Source organism: Dasypus novemcinctus, chromosome 8 (assembly GCF_030445035.2).
Source record: "Dasypus novemcinctus isolate mDasNov1 chromosome 8, mDasNov1.1.hap2, whole genome shotgun sequence".
In the NCBI taxonomy this organism is placed as follows: Eukaryota; Metazoa; Chordata; class Mammalia; order Cingulata; family Dasypodidae; genus Dasypus; species Dasypus novemcinctus.
The window spans coordinates 129,787,898-129,808,310 of record NC_080680.1 but is presented as its reverse complement, the minus strand read 5'-3'; the positions used below and the strand labels follow the sequence as shown (position 1 = coordinate 129,808,310).

The 20,413-nt window shown below is 62.6% G+C and overlaps 1 protein-coding gene across 4 annotated transcripts in view; it reads right to left on the bottom strand.

Moving 5' to 3' along the window:
• Positions 1-14,783, bottom strand: part of CACNA1B (calcium voltage-gated channel subunit alpha1 B) — a 211,157-nt gene extending 196,374 nt beyond the window's left edge. For 3 of the 4 annotated variants that reach the window (XM_071217146.1, XM_058302829.1, XM_071217147.1), the window contains exons 1-2: positions 13,426-13,526; positions 8,979-9,118 (exon numbers count right to left, since the gene is read on the bottom strand). In XM_071217146.1, coding sequence (XP_071073247.1) covers positions 8,979-9,118; positions 13,426-13,518 — 233 coding nt within the window. In that variant the 5' untranslated portion in view covers positions 13,519-13,526. Of the gene's footprint in view, positions 1-8,978; positions 9,119-13,425; positions 13,532-14,499 lie in introns of those variants that run through there. The other variant, XM_058302830.1, reaches the window with a different exon arrangement.
• Between the last annotated feature and the right edge of the window lie 5,630 nt (positions 14,784-20,413).

Below are 20,413 nucleotides of genomic sequence, written 5' to 3'. Positions count from 1 at the left end.
TTCCCAGGGGCGGGGGATGGTGGGTGGCTGGGAAAGGGCACCAGGAGGGGTCCTGAGTGAGGGCTGCCCTGACCTCCTGTCACTGAGCCCCCGGCTGGGGTCAGGCACTAGAGTTTTTAACCAGGTTTTCGTTGGGGAAACTGGGAAAAAGGTACATGGGCTGTCTGCACTATTTCTTATAACTGTAGGTGGAGCTTCAATCTCAAAATAAAAGCTTCAAAGGGGGAAGGGTGTTGAGAGCAGCCTCTACTTCCCTGCCTGTGGCAGGGTTCTCGTATCAGAACAGAAACCCCAAGAAAGCACGGCTCTCGCTTCTCACCAATTCTCTCAGCCTCTCCAGGGCATGGCCTCCCCTGGGCTGCACCCCAAAGGCTGCCGGCTGGCGTGGGAACCGCCTGCCTTTGTTCCACTCTGCCCGCCCCGTATTGATCAGGCAATTACGAGGGGAAGAGGAGAACGCTGACTTCCTGCGGTCAGAGGCTCTCTCGGGCAGGCTGGGAGGATCCTGGGCTTCTGGGCTGTCAGAGACGGGGCCAGGATGGCCCACCCGGGGGGGAGGCGCTGGGTGCTGCAACTCAGGGCAGGTGCACGCCCACCGGCTGGGAGCCCCGCCACCACTTGCTCCCCAATCACTGGTAGCCCTGGGGTTTGGTCAGCTCTGGCTTTGTGGGCAGGGGCAGCGTGGGGGGTCTGGCGAGGTCTCGTTCGGAGGGGCTCGGGGTCCAAGGACCGCCTTTCAAGGCCCACTGGCCGAGCAGGAGGGACACGGTGGGGAGGGAGGTGGCTGTGGGTGAGATCGGCAGGCCTGGGCGGTCCCTGCGGACAGTGCCCCGCTCCGCCGCGCGGGAGCCCCACCCCTGCAGCCGCCCCCCACCAGCTCTTCACAGCTCCAGGTCTCTTAACACCAGAAGCCATTAGCAGCCATTCTGCTCAGCGTGAACTTGCACTCGGCAGGCTCCCGCGAAACGGGGGTGGGGAAGGGCCCTGAGAGCCCCTCCCCTCCACCCACGCAGGCCCACCACCGCAGGAGCAGGCCCTCCCCTCAGGGGCGGACCCCCACTCAGGCCCTGCCCAGGAGAGCCTCCCGGCCTGGCCTGGCCGACTCCCACCACCCTGGATGGATAGCGTCGTGCCATGCCCACTCCAGGGGCTTTCGGAAAGAAACAGGCTTTTCTGTTAAAGCTCCTTCTAAACGGAGGCCCCGGCAAAACCCAGCTACAGGGGCGGGTGCGAGCTGGGGCAGCTTGCCAAGCGCCCTCTAACTGAGGGCCAGCTCCCACCCTGCCACGGCCACCAACTGGCTCAGGGCCAGCCCAGAGCCCTGGTTCAGGCCTCTTCTACCCGCCAGCCACTCAGGCACCGGGCAGACCGCTGGCCCGGGCTGCCCCGTCCACCCCCACACTGTGTCCCCGCCCAGGTGCCTGCGCTCTCGATCCCACACCCACCCACCAGCCGGAACTGGGCTGGTCAGCAGGGCAGGGGGAGAGGAAGCGGCAGGGCCAGGTTCCAGGCCACGGTGCCCGCCCCCCACCCGCCCATGCAGGCTGGGGGGACAGCCTCCCAGGCACCCCCAGCTCGGCCAGAACGAAACCCAAAGGCCTTACCCTGTTCCACCCACAAGGTCCAGAGGCCCAGGCCCCACCCACGAGGCCCAGGGACCCATGCCCCGCCCACGAGGCCCTGCAGGCCCAGGCCCCGCCCACAGGCCCAGGGACCCAGGCCCCACCCACGAGGCCCTGCAGACCCAGGCCCCGCCCACAGGCCCAGAGACCCAGGCCCTGCCCATGAGGCCCAGGGACCCAGGCCCCACCCACGAGGCCCTGCAGACCCAGGCCCCGCCCACAGGCCCAGGGACCCAGGCCCCACCCACGAGGCCCTGCAGACCCAGGCCCCGCCCACAGGCCCAGAGACCCAGGCCCTGCCCATGAGGCCCAGGGACCCAGGCCCCACCCACGAGGCCCTGCAGACCCAGGCCCCGCCCACAGGCCCAGGGACCCAGGCCCCACCCACGAGGCCCTGCAGACCCAGGCCCCGCCCACAGGCCCAGAGACCCAGGCCCTGCCCATGAGGCCCAGGGACCCAGGCCCCACCCACGAGGCCCTGCAGACCCAGGCCCCGCCCACAGGCCCAGGGACCCAGGCCCCACCCACGAGGCCCTGCAGACCCAGGCCCCGCCCACAGGCCCAGAGACCCAGGCCCGGTGGATTCCCCGCCTCTCCACCCTCCCAGTACTACCCAGACCCTGGACCAAGCCAGGATGCCTCCAACCCCCCCGGGTGTGGTCAGAGAGGACACTGGGGGGCTGGAGGACTCAGCGGCTCGCAGTGCACAAACTTGGTGGGTCCATCGGACCCAGCAAGCCCAGGGAACACATTAGGGGCCCAAACTGTTACTAGGACCAACGAATGCAAACAAGGTCCCCTGCCCAGGACCCCAGGCCAGCTCAGGGACACGCAGCCTGGCCTCCGCACAGGGCAGAAAGGTTTCTCTGCATCCAGCTGAAGCCTCGCCCCCCACCGGTGTCCCCTGGGAAGCCCACGTCATCCAGGGCGGCCCTGGGCCCTGGGGCTCGGTCTCTGGCCCCTCCCAGCCCCCCTCCAGCAGAGCCCCCTCTGAGTCCCACCCCTGTCCTCCAGGCTGGACAGCTCCTCCTCCAGCACATGGGTGGCGTGAGCTTGGTGCGTTCACTGCCCCGGGAGGAACAAGGATGCGAGGGGCTGCCTAGAGGAAGCCCAACTTAGACGCTAACAGCCCCGGGACAGCCCACCCCCCAGCAACCAGTCCACTCCACACTGTCCCAGCGGCAAGGCCTCACGGCTGCAAAGGCCATTTCTAACCTGGGGGGGGGTGCACGCCCCCTCTGCTCCAAGGCCTCAGTAAGCCCCAGCCTGGCCAGGAGTCGAGACCCCTCAGGAAGCCCCAACAGGACCAAGTGTCCGAGACACCCTCTGCTGCAAGTCCAGGAGCTACTGGAAAGCCCCTTGGCTCGGTGGGGAGGGGCGCACAGTAGGTCACCGACTGTGACCCTAGCCCAGAGCCCACGCTCAGACACGGGACACTGGCCACCCTCCTGTGGGTCCCTGGTCTCCTTGCACTCGGGCAGGGTGCAGCCATCCTGTCACCCACCCTCGTGCCCAGTGGACCCCGGGTCCAGACAAGCTCCGTGGAGCCTGCTGTGGCTGGCTCTCAGCTGGGCCTGGCCTCCCCAGCTCTCCTGTCACCCTTCCCAGCCCGAAAGGACAGGAGGCTGCACATTCACCGTGGCCATGTGGGAGCAGCCACGGCAAGCGAACGTGGCCTCTGGGCTCCACGAAAGACATCGTCCCTCCTAGCCCAGTGCGCCCAGGGAAGGGAGACCGTGAGCTCTAATTACACACCCTGGAACAAAATCCCAGTTTAATTTGGAGTAAAACAAGAAGCTGTGGTTGGAAATGCCCCGGGAGACGCCTGTCTGAGCTGGGACGCGCTTCCCTGCTGTCTCCAAGGACCATGGGGGGCCGAGCTCTGGGCACTCTGCCTTGACCCTGACCCCCAGGGGTGCAGTCGACCCCTTAGGGGCAGGGCCGAGCGGGACCAGGCAGAGGTGGGGGGGCACGGGTGGGGGCCAGTCTGCAGAGGTGGGGGCTCAGGCCTGAAGGCCTTCGGGGGCGCCGGTTCCACATCCTCACCCACTGCCCTGACCCACTTCCACCTGCTCAAGGGCCGCTTCCACCCACCCCAACCTGCCCTGCTCCCCTCCCTCCTGCATGCACATGGCCTGGTACACACACACACACACACACACACGCACACTGTCTCCACCACAGAAAGGCGACCTCCGCCCGCCTGGTCACTGCAGGGTCTGTGTCCTGGCAACGACCACAACCACGGACACTGGAAGGCAGCGGGTGAGCTCAGCAGAAGGCTCTGGAAGGAACAAGTGGAGGGATGAAGCGGGCAGAGGGACAGAGGGGCGAGGGCAGGCAGGCCGTGGGAGCCCACCTCCACCTCCGCCTCTTCCTCTGCTCTCCCTGCACCTCACCCCTGGCTCTCGGCTGATGCCCCCGCTTCCTGGCCCCACCCCTGGCTCTCGGCTGATGCCCCCGCTTCCTGGCCCCACCCCTGGCTCTCAGCTGATGCCCCCGCTTCCTGGCCACAGACGCCCTGCAGTCCTCCTGCCCTCCCTGGGCCCTGCAGGGCCTGGGTCCCATCCTCCTCCTCTACCCAGGACACCATCCAGGGTTGCCCTCTCAGGCCACATCACCCACTCTCAGGCCTGGAAGTCTGCACACAGGCTGCAAGCCCCCAGCTGCACAGAGCTTCTTGACCACCTACCTCCCCCACCGCCCATCTCCCCCACTGTTCATCTCCCCCCATTCCCATCTCCCCCACAGCCCATCTCCCCCACCGCCCATCTCTCCCACCACCCATCTCCCCCTACTGTTCATCTCCCCCATTCCCATCTCCCCCACCATCCACCTCCCCCACCTCCCATCTCCCCCCACTGTTCCTCTCCCCCCACCTCCCATCTCCCCCACCTCCCATCTCCCCCCATTCCCACCTCTCCCCACCATCCATCTCCCCCCACCTCCCATCTCCCCCACCTCCCATCTCCCCCCACTTCCCACCTCTCCTCACTGTCCATCTCCCCCACTTTCCATCTCCCCCCACCATCCATCTCCCCCCACTGTCCATCTCCCCCCACTGTCCATCTCTCCCCACCGTCCATCTCCCCCTACTGTTCATCTCCCCCCACTTTCCATCTCTCCTCACTGTCCATCTCCCCCCACTTCCCATCTCCCCCTACTGTCCATCTCCCCCCACTTCCCATCTCCCCCACCATCCATCTCTCCCCACCTTTCTCTACCCTGCTTTGCTGCAAATTCCCTAAAAGCTCCCTAAAAGGGACAAGAATTGCCTGAGGGCACATGCCATCAAGCCCCTCCTCCTATTGCCACTGAAGCCATTCCCGCAGACCCCAGCCCCTCACAGGGCCAGCCCACGCCTGTGATGGTCCCCGACTCCTAGGCTACTGAACACGGCGCCTCACTTCTGGGGCCCCTTCAACAGAGAGTGCTTGTTCTTCGGGAAACGCTCCCCTCGGCCCTCGTGGCCCTTCCACACCTGCCGTCTCACTGACCTCGTCCGCTCCCAGGCGTGAGACCACAGCTCGCCAACATCTCCACCTCGGAGCCTCTGGCCAGGCTGTGCCCCTCGTCCTTCGGGCTGCTCCAAGTCACCGCCCCTTGCACCCCTCACTGGACACAGCAGTGGACAGACAGGAAAGACCTGCCCTGTCTTCAAGCAATAAACAGCTGCTAGACCCAAACGGGTGCGGGGATGATAGAGCAGGGCTGGGGGCCGGGCGCGTTCCCGACCACTTGGACAAATGGTGAGTTAACGAATGGGTGGGAGAAGAGCACCCCAGGAGCAGGGCAGCCCAAGTGGCATGTGAGCACGGCGTGGCCCACGAGGGGCGGCAGCAGGACACTCGGCTCTGGCCTGCCTTGCCCCTGCCCCGGCACCGCCTTCCTCCTCGGTCCGAGGGTCTCCAGAGTGCACCTCACAGCCCTGACAGAGGTAACGCCCTGCACCCCTAACTGAACCCTGGGGGAAGCAGCTCAGCCCAAACCCTGTGGCCGCTGGACAAACATCAAGCCCACACAGAAGTCTCCTGACGACGAGCTGGGTCAAGCTCAGGGGCCCCTGCCACGTGCCCCTCCCCAGCTCGGGAATGCACTGGGGACTCCTGGGTGGTCACCCACAGCTGTCACCTCTGCAGCCCTCCCTGAGGAACAAGGGTCCCAACCAAGGGTCCATGCGGGCCCAGGGCCAGGCGGGTCCACTCAGGCAGGCACCCTCGCAGCCCTGGGGCCTCAGAAGCCCCTTGCACAGGCCCTCCCGCGCCCCCTCCCGCGCCCCCTCCCGCGCCCCCTCCCGCGCCCCCTCCAGCGCCCCCTCCCGCGCCCCCTCCCGCGCCCCCTCCCGCGCCCCCTCCAGCGCCCCCTCCCGCGCCCCCTCCCGCGCCCCCTCCCAGCGCCCCCTCCAGTGCCCCCTCCAGCGCCTCACAGCCAGAGCCCCTTGCACAGGCCCTTCCGCGCCCCCTCCGGCGCCCCCTCCAGTGCGCCCTCCAGCGACCCCTCCGGCGCCCCCTCCAGTGCGCCCTCCCGCGCCCCCTCCCAGCGCCCCCTCCCGCGCCCCCTCCAGCGACCCCTCCAGTGCCCCCTCCAGCGCCCCACAGCCAGAGCTGCTGGTGCCCACCAAAGGCAGGTCCACAAACGAGTCCCCCAAGAGCCCGGAGAAGGGCGTGGGCCCCGCCCCCAGGCACCAGAGGCCAGGGTGAAAGGCAGGGCTCCCACCACCCCCACCCATCTCAGCGGCAGACGGACCCCCACAACCGCCAGGGGAGAGCCGGCTCACCAGGCACCAGGCAAATAGCCCTAACTGAACAGCCAGGAACGAAAGCCCCCATGCCTACCACCTGCCCCTGGCGCCCACTCACCCCAGGGCAGGGCCCACCCAACCTCTCCGGCACGCACATGTGTGCTCAGACTCAAGGCACACATGTGTACACATGTGCTCACACACACGTGTGGGACAGGCACTCGGCAGGCATGCCCGCCTGTACACACACAGGTTCCGTGTCCCCTGAGCTGCGCTCCCCTGTGAGGCCCTGAGCCTGTGCACGAGCCCCAGGGAGGCAAACGCAGCCTCAACCCCAAGCCCACTGCCCTGGGGAGAGAGCCTGAGCCTGGAAACCACCAGGTAGTGCCCCGCCTCCACCTGCAGGCACAGACCGGGAGCTCCACCCCCGGGAGATGCAGGAGAGAACAGTGGAGGAAGAGTGGGAGAGGGAGAAACAGAAGGACATGGAGAAACGGGCACGGAGAGGGAAGGAAATGTGGAGGCAAGGGGCTGGGAGGCAGAGGGATGGAGACACACAGAATAAGGCAGGGGAGATGCAGAAGAGAGCAGAGCAAACAGGGAGAGACAGAGACGGAGAAGGACAGAGAGAGAGAGACAGAGAGAGAGAGGGGACAGAGAGGGACAGAGACAGGGAGACAGAGAGAGACAGAGAGATGGAGAGAGACAGAGAGACAGAGAGGCACCGATAGAGACAGAGAGGGACAGAGACAGGGAGACAGAGACAGAGAGAGACAGAGAGACAGAGAGAGAGATGGAGAGGGACAGAGACAGGGAAACAGAGAGACAGAGAGACAGAGAGATGGAGAGGGACAGACAGAGACAGAGAGGGACAGAGAGACAGAGAGAGAGAGAGTCCGAGGAGAGAGGAAGGGCAGAAGCCAAGAGAGGAAGGAAAGGAGATGTGGAGGAAGAGGGGGCTAAGATGGCACGAGGAGGGTCTCCAGGGCCCAGGGAGGTGGGCAGGGTGGGATTGGGGATGTCAGGACCTCGGGCCTCTGGCTGGGGCCCCAGGACAGGGAGCTGTGCCCCTGGACCCGAGGCCAGCACGGGCTGCAGGGGCGGTGTGATCCTCCCCGCTCGCGCCCCAGCACCCAGTGCTGCACGGTGCACCCACCAACGGCGAAGCTTCAGCAGCTGTCGCTCCGCCCGCCCCACGCGGGCTCTGGGGACTCTCTGAACAACACGGCGCACGCCTGTCCTCAGGGGCACGCGTCAGGAGGGAGCGTGCGAGGTAAACAGCAAGGGCTCTCCCGGCACCACGGGCGGTGCCCACGGCACCAAGAGAGCCCTGGCGCCAAGGGGCCACACCACGCCAGCAGCTCGCCCAGGCCCCACAAGGCATCATTAGTGGGGCCACGTCCCCCCCGGAGCCCCCGAGGGCTTTCCACCCGTGCTCACCCCCGTTCCCACCGCGGGTCAGGGGACACCCCACCGCCGCCAGACCAGCCTGCGGCATTGCCCGCTGCACCGCCCAAGGCCAGGGTCCAGGCCCCACCAGAGGGCGGCTGAGAAAGGCCACGGAGTCCACCTCCAGGCCACGGCAGGCTGGTGCCACAGGCCAGGACTGGACGGCAGGAGAAGCGGGGCTGTAAACGGTCGAGCCCAGCCCAGGGGGCCCCATGAACCTCGCTCTGGGGTCGAAGCACAGGGTGGGAGCAGCCCCGAGCCCCAGGCCTGCGGAGCCCCCACCAGCAGGGAGGCGTCCAAGGTGGACTCCTCCTCTGCCCTCGGCCACCCCCTCGAGCCGCCCTGTACGTGTTGAGACCCTGGAGGTCACAGGCCGGACCCCCCTTGGAGGACTATCCCGATGCTGGGGCTGGTGCCCTCCTGGGCTGAGCCATGCTGCCGCTCCCCGGCCCGAGTCCTCCCCTGGACCATGAGACTGCAGCATGGCTTCCGGAAGGCCTTGGGGCCCGGGTTATGCCAACAGGTCCTGCAGCAGCACTGGGCCGAACAGGTCCTGCAGCAGCACTGGGCCGGGCAAGAGGCAGGGCCCAGGCACTGCCAGCGCCAGCCGAGGGGCTCGGGCTCGTGCTCCACCTGGCTCAGCCCCCCACCATCCCCATGACTGTCCAGCCTCCTGCGCAGCCTGGGGGCCACGGCCTGGTCATTAGAGTCCGCTCTGAGGAGGAAAGCAGGGGCAGTGAGACACGTTTGTTGAGCGCTTTCTTGAGTGGCAAACTGGGAGAACACGCAGCGCAAGCAGCCTCGACAGGAGGCTGAGGAGGACGACACCGGACAAGTCCTCCAGCAGCGAGACAGTGCCTGTCCCAGACCCCATGGCACGGCCGAGGTCAACCAGCCCTGGGAGCCCCCGTGGCCCACCGCTGTCCAGCTCAAGCCGCCCCCACCCTCTGCACACAAACCTCAACCCAAGGCAGATTGTGGCAAGGCCAGCCTCCAATCAAGGATGCAGCGTGGGCCCCTCCCGGGAAGAAGAGTCCCTGGCTGTGGCTCTATCCACCTGCTCACAGAGCAGACGTGGGTCCGGCCCCTGCTGGGGGGCGCCCAGCACACACTGGCTACCCAGTTCCGCTCGGGGTGCCCTGCCCACAAGCACAGACGCCACCTACCCCGTCAGCACCACCACGAAGTCCATGACGTTCCAGCCGTTGCGCAGGTATGAGCCCTTGTGGAAGACGAAGCCCAGAGCGACGATCTTGATGCCCGCCTCGAAGCAGAAAATCCCGATGAAGTACGGCTCCGTGTCATCCTGTGGGCAGCACGGGGTGGGCTTGCACGGGCCTCCCAGGGCGGCCCTGCCCAGGCAGGGAGCCGCCCGCCCTGCCCCGCAGACTTCCCCGAGGCCCTTTCCCACCAGCCTGCCCTCTGCGGCTCCCCTAACACCACCACTGCCCGCAGGCACTGACAGTCCCTCCTCTGCCCACCGCAGAGCGGCCAGTCCACACCCTGTTGTTCTACAGAAATGGAAAAGCTAATCACTCAAGTTGATATGGAAACCCACGGGACCTGGACAGCCAAAACCATCTTGAAAAAGAAGAACAAAGCTGGAAGGTTCACACTTCCCAATTCCAAGACTTACTACAAAGTCACAATAATCAAATCAGTGTGGAACTGGCAAAAGGACAGCTATGGATCAATGGCGTAAACTGAGAGTCCAGAGGTAAACCTTCACATTTACGGCTAACGGACATTGACAAACAGACCCTTCAACCAACAGTACTGGGAAAACTGGATATCCACATGCAAAAGAATGAAACTGGACCCCTATCTCATACCATACACAAAAATTAACTCAAAATTTGTCAATCGCCTAAATATAAGCATTAAAAACATAAACCTCTTAGAAGAAAACATAGAGGAAAATCTACAGGACCTTGAACTGGGAAACAGACTCTTAGATATGAACACCAAAAGCCCAAGCAAAAAAAGGAAAAATAGATCAGTTGTACTTCATCAGAATTTAAAACTTTTGTACATAAAGGGCATTACCAAGAAAGTGAAAAGACAAGCTACAGGAGAAAATATTTGCAAATCATATACTTAATAAGGATTTAATATCCAAAATGCATAAAGAACACCTAACAACAACAAAAAGACAAACAACCCAATTTAAAAATGAGCAATAGACTTGAATAAACATTTCTCTAAAGATATAAAATATGGCCCAAAAAACACACAAAAAGATGCTCAATCATAAGCCATTAGGGAGATGCAAATCAAAAACACAATGAGATACCACTTCACACCAGTAGAATGGCTACTATTAAAAAAAAAAAGGAAAATAACAAATATTAGCAAGGATGCAAAGAAATCAGAATCCTTATACATTGTTGGTGGGAATATAAAATGATACAGCCACTGTGGAAAACAATATGGTGGTTCCTCAGAAAGTTAAACATAGAACTATTAGATGAACCGTCAGTTCTGCTCCTAGCTATACACCCAAAAGAATTGAAAGCAGGGAGTTGTTTTCCAATGTTCGGAGCGGCATCATTTCACAACAGCGAAAACAACATCAATCTGTCGCAAAGGTGGACACGTGCTCACCACCAGGTGAGCGGATAAACAAGGTGTGGCATACACAAATGAAATATTATTCAGCCATGAAAAGGAGTGATGTTCTGATGCATGTGACACTTGAAAACGTCACACTGAGTAAATAAGTCAGACACAAAATGACAAATATTGTATGACTTCACTGCTATGAAATATCTAAAGCAAATTCATGGAGACAAAGCAGAGGAAGGTCATGCTTGATGGGTGCAGTTTCCATTTGGGCAAAGAAAAAGTTTTGCTAAAGGATGGTGCTGATGGTAAAAACATTTTAAATGTAATTAACTCCACTGAACTGTACACTTAAAAATGACTAAATGTCAAAGTTTATGTTATATATATGTGTATCCACATTACCACAATCAAAAAATGGAAAAACAGTCCCTACAGTGGGTTTATGGGATGCAGCTGCTGCTGGTATTTGCCGGGCACTTGTAATGTCTGTCTTTTCTATATCAAGTTGGGACCTTTCAGTAACCCTATGGGGTAAGAGCTGCCTAGTTCCCTTCTAAAGATAAGGAATGGAAGCACAGAGAGGTCAAGTCACTGGCCTAGAGACACACAGCTAGTTAGGGGCAGAGCCGTAACACACACCAGACGCAGCCTGGGGAAAGCCCTGGCTTCCTCCTGCGACCAGGACCCATTTGCCCACTCACTGCACACCTTCGGGACAATCGGACCGTGTAAACCTTGATGGGAAGGCAGAAGCCTGGGGCTCAGGGGCCAAGCTGGCTGGTGGGTGGCAGGCACGAGGCAAGGGACCAGCACACACAACTCAGGCCAGGGCAGGGCCTGGGGGGCCTCGGGCTGGGTTTTGAGGCAAGGAATTCCAGGTGGAGCTAACAGCACGAACGAAGGACTCAAGCAAGCAGATCCCAGCACCCCTCCCCGGCCCTGCGTGGCCTCAGCTGAGCAGGGCAGGCCCTGGGTGCTGGGATGGAGCTCACCTGGGCGGGCGGCAGGCGAGCCCCAAGGAGCCCGCCGAGTGAGGGAGAGGCTGGGAGGGCGCTGGGCAGGGGGTGGGCACGAGAACACCTGCCTGAAGAGGCAGGGGTGCTGAGGGAAGAGAGGCCCTGACGACAGCGAGGGGATCGGGGGGCTCGGCAGCCGGCCAGCTCCCGCGGGCCCCGCCCACACTGGGCTCTCCGGACAGGCAGCAGATGCCTCCCGCCCCCCCACAGTGCAACTTCAGAAGGCCCTCCAAGGCCCCCCATCTCACCAGCTACAGCCCCCAGCCCAGACCCCCCTGTCCTGCCCTGAGCCTGCCCTCAGGCCCGAGGGCTCCAACGGCCAGCACTCCCTCCGGCCACCGAGCCCCAGTGTGGACTCGGGAACACACTCTCCCTGCTCCAGGCTTCTGGTCTAGCTCGCTGCAAGGGTCCCCTCTCCAGGCACAGCAGCTGGGTCCCAGCAGGCACATGTCCACACAGAAGCTTCTGGATCAGAGGGAGGTGTCTGGCCAGGACCCCAGGGACAGAATGGCCAGAGCCAGCAGGTGGGTGGGACTCCAGCCAGACCTTCGCCCACAGCTCTGCCCACCTCAGGCCCACCCTCAATCTGTGCACAGCTGGGGGAGGGAGGCAGTGGGTGTGCAGGCACGAGACAGGGTGGGTGGCAAGAGGCAGGGCCAGTGAACAGCCGCGAGGCTGCCCCCACCCGCCCTCCGCCACAGCCCTGGCACCCTGTTCTCTGCAGCAGCCCCAGCCCCGAGGCCTGACCCCTGCCCTGTCCCTGCCCTCCTCCCACCCCTGGTCTCAACAGCTCCCTGCCAACTGGCAGCCATTCAGCCCCCAGCCCCGGGAAGCCCCCCTTCACCCAACACAATGTCTGCACCTCCAGGGCAGGAGCCCGGGCCGGGCTGGGCCCCCAGCTGCCCCCACTCACACACCACACAGCCAGGACAGGTCAGCCTGGCCCACACTGGCCCCCACCTGTTTCCCTCGGCCCCTGCCCTGGGATATGGCCACGCCCCGGGGCCTGGCGTTCGAGGCCGCCCATGTCCAGTGCTTGCTGCACAGCTCCCTGCCTGTGTCCGCTCTCATGCTGCCCTCCAGAGTGGACGCTCAGCTCAGCGGTGGGGCAGGCAGAGCCGAGGCAGGAACTGCGGCTCCCGTCCGGGCCCATCTCCCTAGGGGCTGGGCTCTCCCCCCACTTTACCTCTTCTCGACTCCCCGCTACCTGAACCCCACCTTGCCTTCAAGAAATGGCTGCTGCTGAAACCTCCCCGCCCCCTTTGTCCATTTCTCTGCCTTCTCGGGCCACCGCCCAATGGAAGCACTTCGAGGGCAGCCTTGCCTGCTCCTGCCGCCCACCACGAAAGCACGGCCCCTCGTTATTCCTTATCTCAGTTTGAAGTTAGGGAAACAGAAGGTTGGAGAGGCTGGGCAGCTCCACCATTCTCTCCAGAGTTCCCGACTTGCTTTTCCTTCTCCCTGCTCTGAGCATCCGCCATCTCTCGATCCTCTAGGCGCACACACCGAACCCAGCCCAGGGGACCCGGGTCAGCAGAGAGAAGCCCGAAAGCCTGCCTTTCCTCTGCCCTGGACCCAGCCCTCCGGCGCTGCTCTGCCCGCTCCTGACCCCCTTACCTGGCCCTGGCACCCCGAGCCTTCAGAGCTCTCGGAGGGGACAGAGGGATTCAGGATGTTTGGGGAGAAAGCTTCAGGGCCACAGAAGACGACCCTTGAGGAGAAGGTGAGGGTCCCCGGAGCCAGAGCTGCAGAGGCCGTCACCACTGCCCCCGCCCAGGTCTGGAACTCAGATGTTTGGATCTAACCTAACCGGGGACTGGACGGGCCTGTTTGGAAGAAGGGATGGCACAGGTGGGCAAGCCAGAAGCTGCTGTGGCCTCTCGGGCCACCCTTCCCCACCGCCCGGCACCTTGAGGGACGTGTGGACAGCTAGAGTTCTGTCCTCCCTGACAGCTGAAGGAGAAGGACGCTTGCCAGACTGCCCGGCCAACGGCCTGCGGCCACCCCACCGCCTCCCGCCGCCGGCACTCACCAGTCGCTCGGACATGGGCGTCTTGTCCCCGTCGGGGAGGTGCTGCTCCAGGGCCAGCACGATACAGTTGGCGATGATGGTGGCCAAGATCATGTACTCGAACGGAGTGCGTGGGTTAAGGAGCGGCGGGAAGCGCCAGGGACGCGGGCGGAGCCGAGGGCCGCGGAGCCGGCAGAGGCGGCGCAGCAGCCGGGCAGGGCCCTCCGCAGGGGCCGAGACGGGCCAGGCGTGGAGCCCACCCCCTCCCGCGGACCAGGGCCGGGCTCCCCGGCCCCCGCCCCCGCCGCCGGGACCGCCGCGAGGTGCGGCCTCTGCAGTGGCGGCCGCCAGCCCCTCGGCAGCCCGGGCGGCCGTCAGCACCGCGGACAGCGCCTCCCGGGCTCGGCGGGCGCTCGCGCTCCGAGGCGAGGGGACCCGCACGCCCCCGGGTCGGGCCCGGGGGAGAACCAGGCGCAGGCGCACACTCCCACCTAGAAGGCACACGTATCCACGCGTACCTGCACAGGCACGTGAGCACACATGTACGGAGTCACACGCGCGCACGCACAGACCAACGCACGCGCAGCGCTGTGCTCACGCTAGATCCGTCTGCACACACACACTTGCAGCCAGGCACGCGCACGGGCTCGCGGCCACACGTGGACGCACACCTACACAGACACGAATTCGCCCTCGGGCGCCCTCCGGGCTGGCCCGGCTCGGCGGCGCAGGCCAAGCTGCCCCTGGCCGAGAGAGGAAGGGGCCAGCGCGGGAGCCGTGCGGGCCCGCCCAGCGTCCACCCCACGCCCGCGCCGACCCGCACACACGCCGCTCACCCACACACGCGCACTCGTGCACACGCGGCGCACGGAGGGGAGGCCCCCGAGACCCGCCCCGCCCCGCCCCCTCCCCGCCGGTCTCCGGGGCACCTCGCCCGGGTCGCACCCTCCTCCCGCCCCAGGAAAAGATGGCCACTGGCCGCCCCCGCGGCCCCGGCCCCTCCGCGCAGGCCGCCCCTCCCAGGCCCGGCGGGGCGCGGACGCCGGACGCCGCGCCCGCTCCCCGGCCCGCGCCCCGCACGACCCGGCAGGATATGGCCACTCGGTGATGCGCTTGGCGTATTTGCGGACGACGTTGTCCTCGCTGAAGACGAAGAGCGAGCGGTTGACGGTGAAGCAGTTCTGCTTGACCGGGATGGGGTTGTACAGCGCCATGGTCCGCGCGCGCTGCGCGATCGACTGCTTGTACAGGACCCGCTGGCCGGGCTGCAGGCCCCCCGCGCCCGGGCCGCCCGCCCCGCCGGCCCCGCCGCCCCGGACCCGCTCCCCGCCGCCGGCGCCCCCATAGCGGCCGCCCAGCTCGTCCCCGAAGCGGACCATGGCTCCCCGGCGCGCCGGGCGCAGCGCGCATCCCCCGGGCGGCGGCCCCGGCACGGAGGGCGCGGGGCGCGCGGAGCTCTCGGAGCGGGAGCCGCCCGGAGCCGCCCCGGAGCCGCACCCGGACCTCGCCCCGCGCCGCGCCGATGCCCGCGCCGCCGCCGCACCCGAGCCCGCGGCCCGCGCCGCGCCTATAAGGGGCCGGTCACGTGGCGGCGCCCGGCCAATCGGTGCCCGCCCCGCCCCCCCGGCCGGGCCCGCCGCCCCCGCCGCGGGCCGCGCTGCCCGCCCTGGGGCTGCGCCCTGGGACCCCGGCCCTCGCGGCTGCGCTCCAGGCGCCCGGCGGCGGGAGCGGGCGCCCCCCGCGTGCCGCCCCCGGCCCAGCCGGGCGCCGGCCAGACGCTGAGCGCGCGGCCGCGGCCCAGGAGCAGGGGCGGGACGGGGAGCCCTCGACGCCCCGGCCCCGCCCCAGCGCGCGCTCGGCCTGCCCACGTCGCCCCGCGCGGCCGGCCCTCGGACCCCCCTTCTACCCCGAGACCAGCTCCTCCTCCTGGGTGGGGGGCATCCCCGAAGCCGGCACTCGGGGCCCCGGTTCCCACGTCGCCTCCCCGCCTCCCTCCTCCCAGGGGCCACCTTGTCAGCCGCGGCCCCGCCCTGCGGGCTGCCCCCGGGCCGCCCCCGCCCCGCGCCAGGTGTCCTGACACTTTTCGTGATGGACAGCCTGTCCTAGGTCCCTCAGCCGGTGATTACCCCAGACTTCGCCATCACCAGACACTGAATCGCCTTTAAAATCTCATTTTCAAAGAGTTCTTCATCCCTCCAATGAATATTTAATGAGAGCCCGTTACGTGTGCAATTCATCCATTCATTTACTCATTCAGCAAACCTCCGTTAAGCACCAGGAGGATCCCAGCGCTGGTCTAGGCTCAGACCTGCCTTCCCAGAGCTGCCCTTTTACACCAACGTGGCGAACATTTCCATGGTGCTTGCTTTGTGCTAGGCACGGTTCCACGTGGCTCCACGTGGCTCACACGCGGGTCACTCCTTCCTCTCCACGGCAGGATGTGAAACCTTCCCAGGATCACAGTCGTGGTGACGAGAGGCAAAGTGAGCATCCAGATGATGCTTTCTTAACCAGCAAATAAATACCTACACACACCAGGTAGTGGTGAGTGCTGAGAAGGAAAGGGGGGAAACCAGGTGGGGAGTGGACGAGGCTTTTCCTCCAAGGGGTCAGTGGAGGCCTCAGCATCCAGGACACGATAATAGCGTGGACTGGGATGCCATGAATGAGACACGCAAGGACACAGGGAACTTCCAGGCAGAGCCCGAGGGGCACTTGCGCCGCCACGCTGCAGGTTCCAGCTTCAGTGGAGAGCACGCTGTCATCCGAGCTGTGTTCTGGAGAGATCCCCCTTGCTGCTGCGGGAAACAGGGTGGGTATAACCAGCTGCAGCTACCAATTCCAGCCCTCAGGGTTTCCCTTACAAAGCCACGAAGCGTGCGCGAAGTGTGCAGGTCCAGGCACACTTCCTCCCAGCCCTGGTCACCACGGGCACTCCGCCCGCTGGTCACCTGGTGGCCTCGACGCTGCCATCCCAAACCAGAAGGAAAGCATAACTGAATATCCATTTTTAGATGAGGTGATGATATCCTTTCATAAAGAAGGCTGTTCAGAAGCTGCCCAGGAAACCGCTCAGTAAGCCCCACTGGACAGGCCTCGGTCATGGGGCCACTCCGGGCCCAGGAAGCTGGGAATGTGAGCGCGTGGCAGAGCCAGCTCCGCCCACTGCGGCTCGTCACCGGGCCTAAGTCAGGGTTCCTGTAGCAGGAAGTGGGAGGCAGGCCCTGGGGAAGCTGCCAACAGGCTTGCCGCAGAGAGGAACGGGGAGGCCATTGGGCAGCTTTACTAGTGGTCAGGAGGGGCCTGGGAGCAGTGGACGTCTTCTCTGGAAATTCGTGCCTACTGTGCTGCTGATGCAGTGGATGTGAGATGTGTGGGAAAGAGGATCAAGGGGTGTAGTTCTCAGCCCAAGCCCCTGCACGGTCGCTGGTGCCCTTTACTGAGACTGGGATGCTGAAGGGAAGATCTTGTGTCCATCGTAGGATGGAAACAAGAATGTGTATTTGGCATGAGGTGGCCATGTGCATCAGGCAGCTGGATGTCACAGAGGGAGCTCAGACAGCAAACGGGTTGGTGCTGGAGATTCCATCAGAAGCTGTGCCAAAGGCCTTACATTTGCTCCTCCCTGCCCCCCAGATCCTGTGTCTCCACTCTGCCCTTAGGCAGACCTGTGCAGACCACACCAGCTTGCTCCTGGCTGTGCTCAGCTGATGAGAAGGGTCAGGTCAGGGCTGATTCCTCTGGCGTCCTCCTGCTGGGTCACCAAGGGTTGACTGTAAGCTGTGAGTAAAGGGCCCGGCTCCTGTCGGGCAGCTCTCCACCTTCTTGTCCTCTCCAGGTGTGGGGGTCACTCCTCTCTCCCCCTGCTTCTGGGGCCCAGGATGATGGCAATACTCAGGGCTACTGGTCCTCTTCTGTGAGTGCTGACCACACCCCAAACAGACCACGGTAAATAGTCCCTCTGAGTGTGTCATCATTACCTGCAGACTTCTGTCTGATACAGAGCTGTCACCACGGAGAGAGTAAGTGTACACAGTGAGAAGACGGTATTAGAGCGCTGACCAAGAATCAAGTGGGTGAAAAGAAGCCTGCAAAGGAGACTGAAGGAGAGGCCAGAGCAGTGGCGAGGAGCATGAGAGCCTGGTGTCCAAGGGAGGAGTGTCGAGGTTCCAGAGAGAGGATGGCCAGCAACCAGGAGCATGGCGGACACTGCCGACTTGACAGAGTGGAAAACCAGCCTGAATGGAGGGGATTGAAGAGAAGATGTGAGGAAGTACACACAGTAAGTGTAGACAGCTCATTCAATGAGGAAGTCGACCAGCAAGTGTAGACAGCTCGTTCAATGAGGAAGTCGCCTAGCAAGTGTAGACAGCTCATTCAGTGAGGAAGTCGCCCAGCCAGTGTAGACAGCATGGTCAATGAGGAAGCGCACATGGCAAGTGTAGACAGCTTGTTCAATGAGGAAGTCACCCAGCAAGTGTAGACAACATGGTCAATGAGGAAGTCACCCAGCAAGTGTAGACTATTCCTTCAATGAGGAAGTTGCCCAGCAAGTGTAGACTATTCCTTCAATGAGGAAGTCACTCAGCAGTGTAGACAGCTCGTTCAATGAGGAAGTTGCCTCGCAAGAATAGACAGCTGGTTCACTGGGGATGGCATACAGCAAGTATAGACAGCTTATTGAAAGAGAAAGCGCACACAGCAAGTGTAGACAGCATGTCAATGAGGAAGCACACACAGCAAGTGTAGACAGCTCATTCAATGAGGAAGTCATCCAGGAAGGGTAGACACCTGGTTCACTGGGGATGGCATTCAGCTAGTGTAGACAGCTCGTTCATTGAGGAAGTTGCCCAGCAGTGTAGACTATTCCTTCAATGAGGAAGCCACCCAGCAGTGTAGACAGCTCGTTCAATGTGGAAGTGTGCACAGCACATGTTGGCAGCTTGTTCAATGAGTTCTGCTGGGAAGGGGCCCACAGATATGAAGCAATAGCTCAAGAGAGATGTGGCATTAAGGGAGTTTTCTTTTTTTAAGGAGCTATTAGTGGACCTTTGTATACTTATAGAGATGAATCGATAGAAATGAAAATTGATGATGCAAGAAAAATCATATATTGCCTAGTCTAAGCAAGAGGATGAAGGCTAGGGAGAGTTCACTTGTATCAGGAGGGAAGACAGATGCGGTTATGGGCACAGGTGGGTTTGTAAAGTAATTTGGGGGAGGATGAGGACTTTGATTTGATTTTTCTACATTCTCAGTGAAATAAGAAAGCAAAATAATCTGCTGAGACTGAGAAGAGGGTATTTTGCAGGTTGGAAGAGAGACGATTTGAAATACTCTTCCATGGAAGTGGGGAAGAGGATTTACTGAGAATGGCAGTGAATCCCCAGGAAGCACCAGGAGTCTGGCCGTGGTGGACTTGGAGTGGAACTGGGAGGGGCTGAGGGGGCGTCTGGGGCGTGAGGTGGGCAGCCTGCGGTATTTAAATAGCACCATCTCCAAGGATGCTGGAGCCTATGAGAGCAGCGAGAGGGGCCTGTCACCTCCTTCTCTCCTGGGCGTCACTGCTCGGTGGCCGCCCTTCCCATGTCCCACCCGCCCTCTGCCTCTTTCCTTGTCTGTAGCCACTGTCCCTGCCCAGTCCCTGCCCTCTCTCTCCTGTCCTACTCGCCTGGCAAAATGCCAACCTCAAATCTTCGCGAATGCACCCCAGAGGGTTCAGCTGCTGGAAAGGGCCACATACTGGACACACCAGGCAGTCGCAGTCCCTGGGGAAGTGCTCCTGGGGCCCGCACGGGCTCACGCTTGCCCATGGCAGTTGAGAGTGTGCTCCACTGCCCAAGCTTGGCCCTCTGCCCACCCTCAGTGAAGGGCGGTTGCTCACCTTTCGGCCACTCCATCTGCACACCTGGCCATCTCTTTAAGGGCTCCTGCTCATGTCCTCCACCGGCCACACTCCCATCTGCCACTGTGTGTTGGGTCTCCTTATGTGGGGGAGGGTGAACTACTAGGAATTTTATGCTTTCATATTCAATGTTTAATATTTAAAATATTAAAAGTAATGCCAAGCCAGAGGCCAAGAGAACTGTGGAGAGGGAGGAGGGAAGGAGGGACTCGTGCACCTCCAACCTCGCCCTTTGCCCGTAGCGCCTCCCTCCCTAGTTCACACCCCACACGTCTCCTTCGACTCTGCACCTCCCTCAGCAGCACCTCAACCAACGGCCTGCCCTTCACCACGCCCACCCCCTCCAACCCCGGCCACTGCTCTCCATCACAACGACCACATTGCCATTGATTTACATCTTCAACGACGAGGATGTGCTAGAGAGCAGTGACGAAGCCTGCGTGGGGCTTCAAGAGCAACGGCAGCAGCTGGCCTCCTCCGGCTTGGGGAGCAGGATGCAGGGCAGCCCCGAGTCCCGGGATGGCCCCCCCGGCCCGCCCCCTTCCACCTGGAGGTCCCACCATCCTAAGTGGGGGGCTGATCAGGCACATTCCTTCTTCACTCTCTTACCAAATGTATCTGTATCGCTGTGCACTGCTCTGCATGGGTTCACATCCTTTTGAACTTCACAGAAACAGAACCAAGCTATGTTCTCCCGCGACGTGCTTCCTGCACTCAACATTATGCCGCTGCAATTCCCCTGTGCCATTGCATGTGTCTGTGAGCCACTTGTTTTCACTTCCTGTACTAGTCCAGTCCACTTCGAATGGACGTTTGTGCTGCTTTCAGCTTTCGGCTATTTTAAACAGTCCTCCAGTGAACACTCATGGCAGTTCTCCTGGCACAGACGAGCAGGCATTTCTCTAGGCGCTAACCCTGGAGAGGGACTGAAAGCCCAGGCTGTGCGCCCGCCTGGAGGAGAGGGCATGTGCGGGCGCAGAGCAGAAGCCCAGGCGGCCGCGGCCTCAGCACCTGCAGCACTGCCAGCGGCCTCCGTGGATGGGCGTGCGATGGTACCTCGAGGCTTTAAGCTGCGTTTTCCTGATTACTCGTGAGTTGAGTATC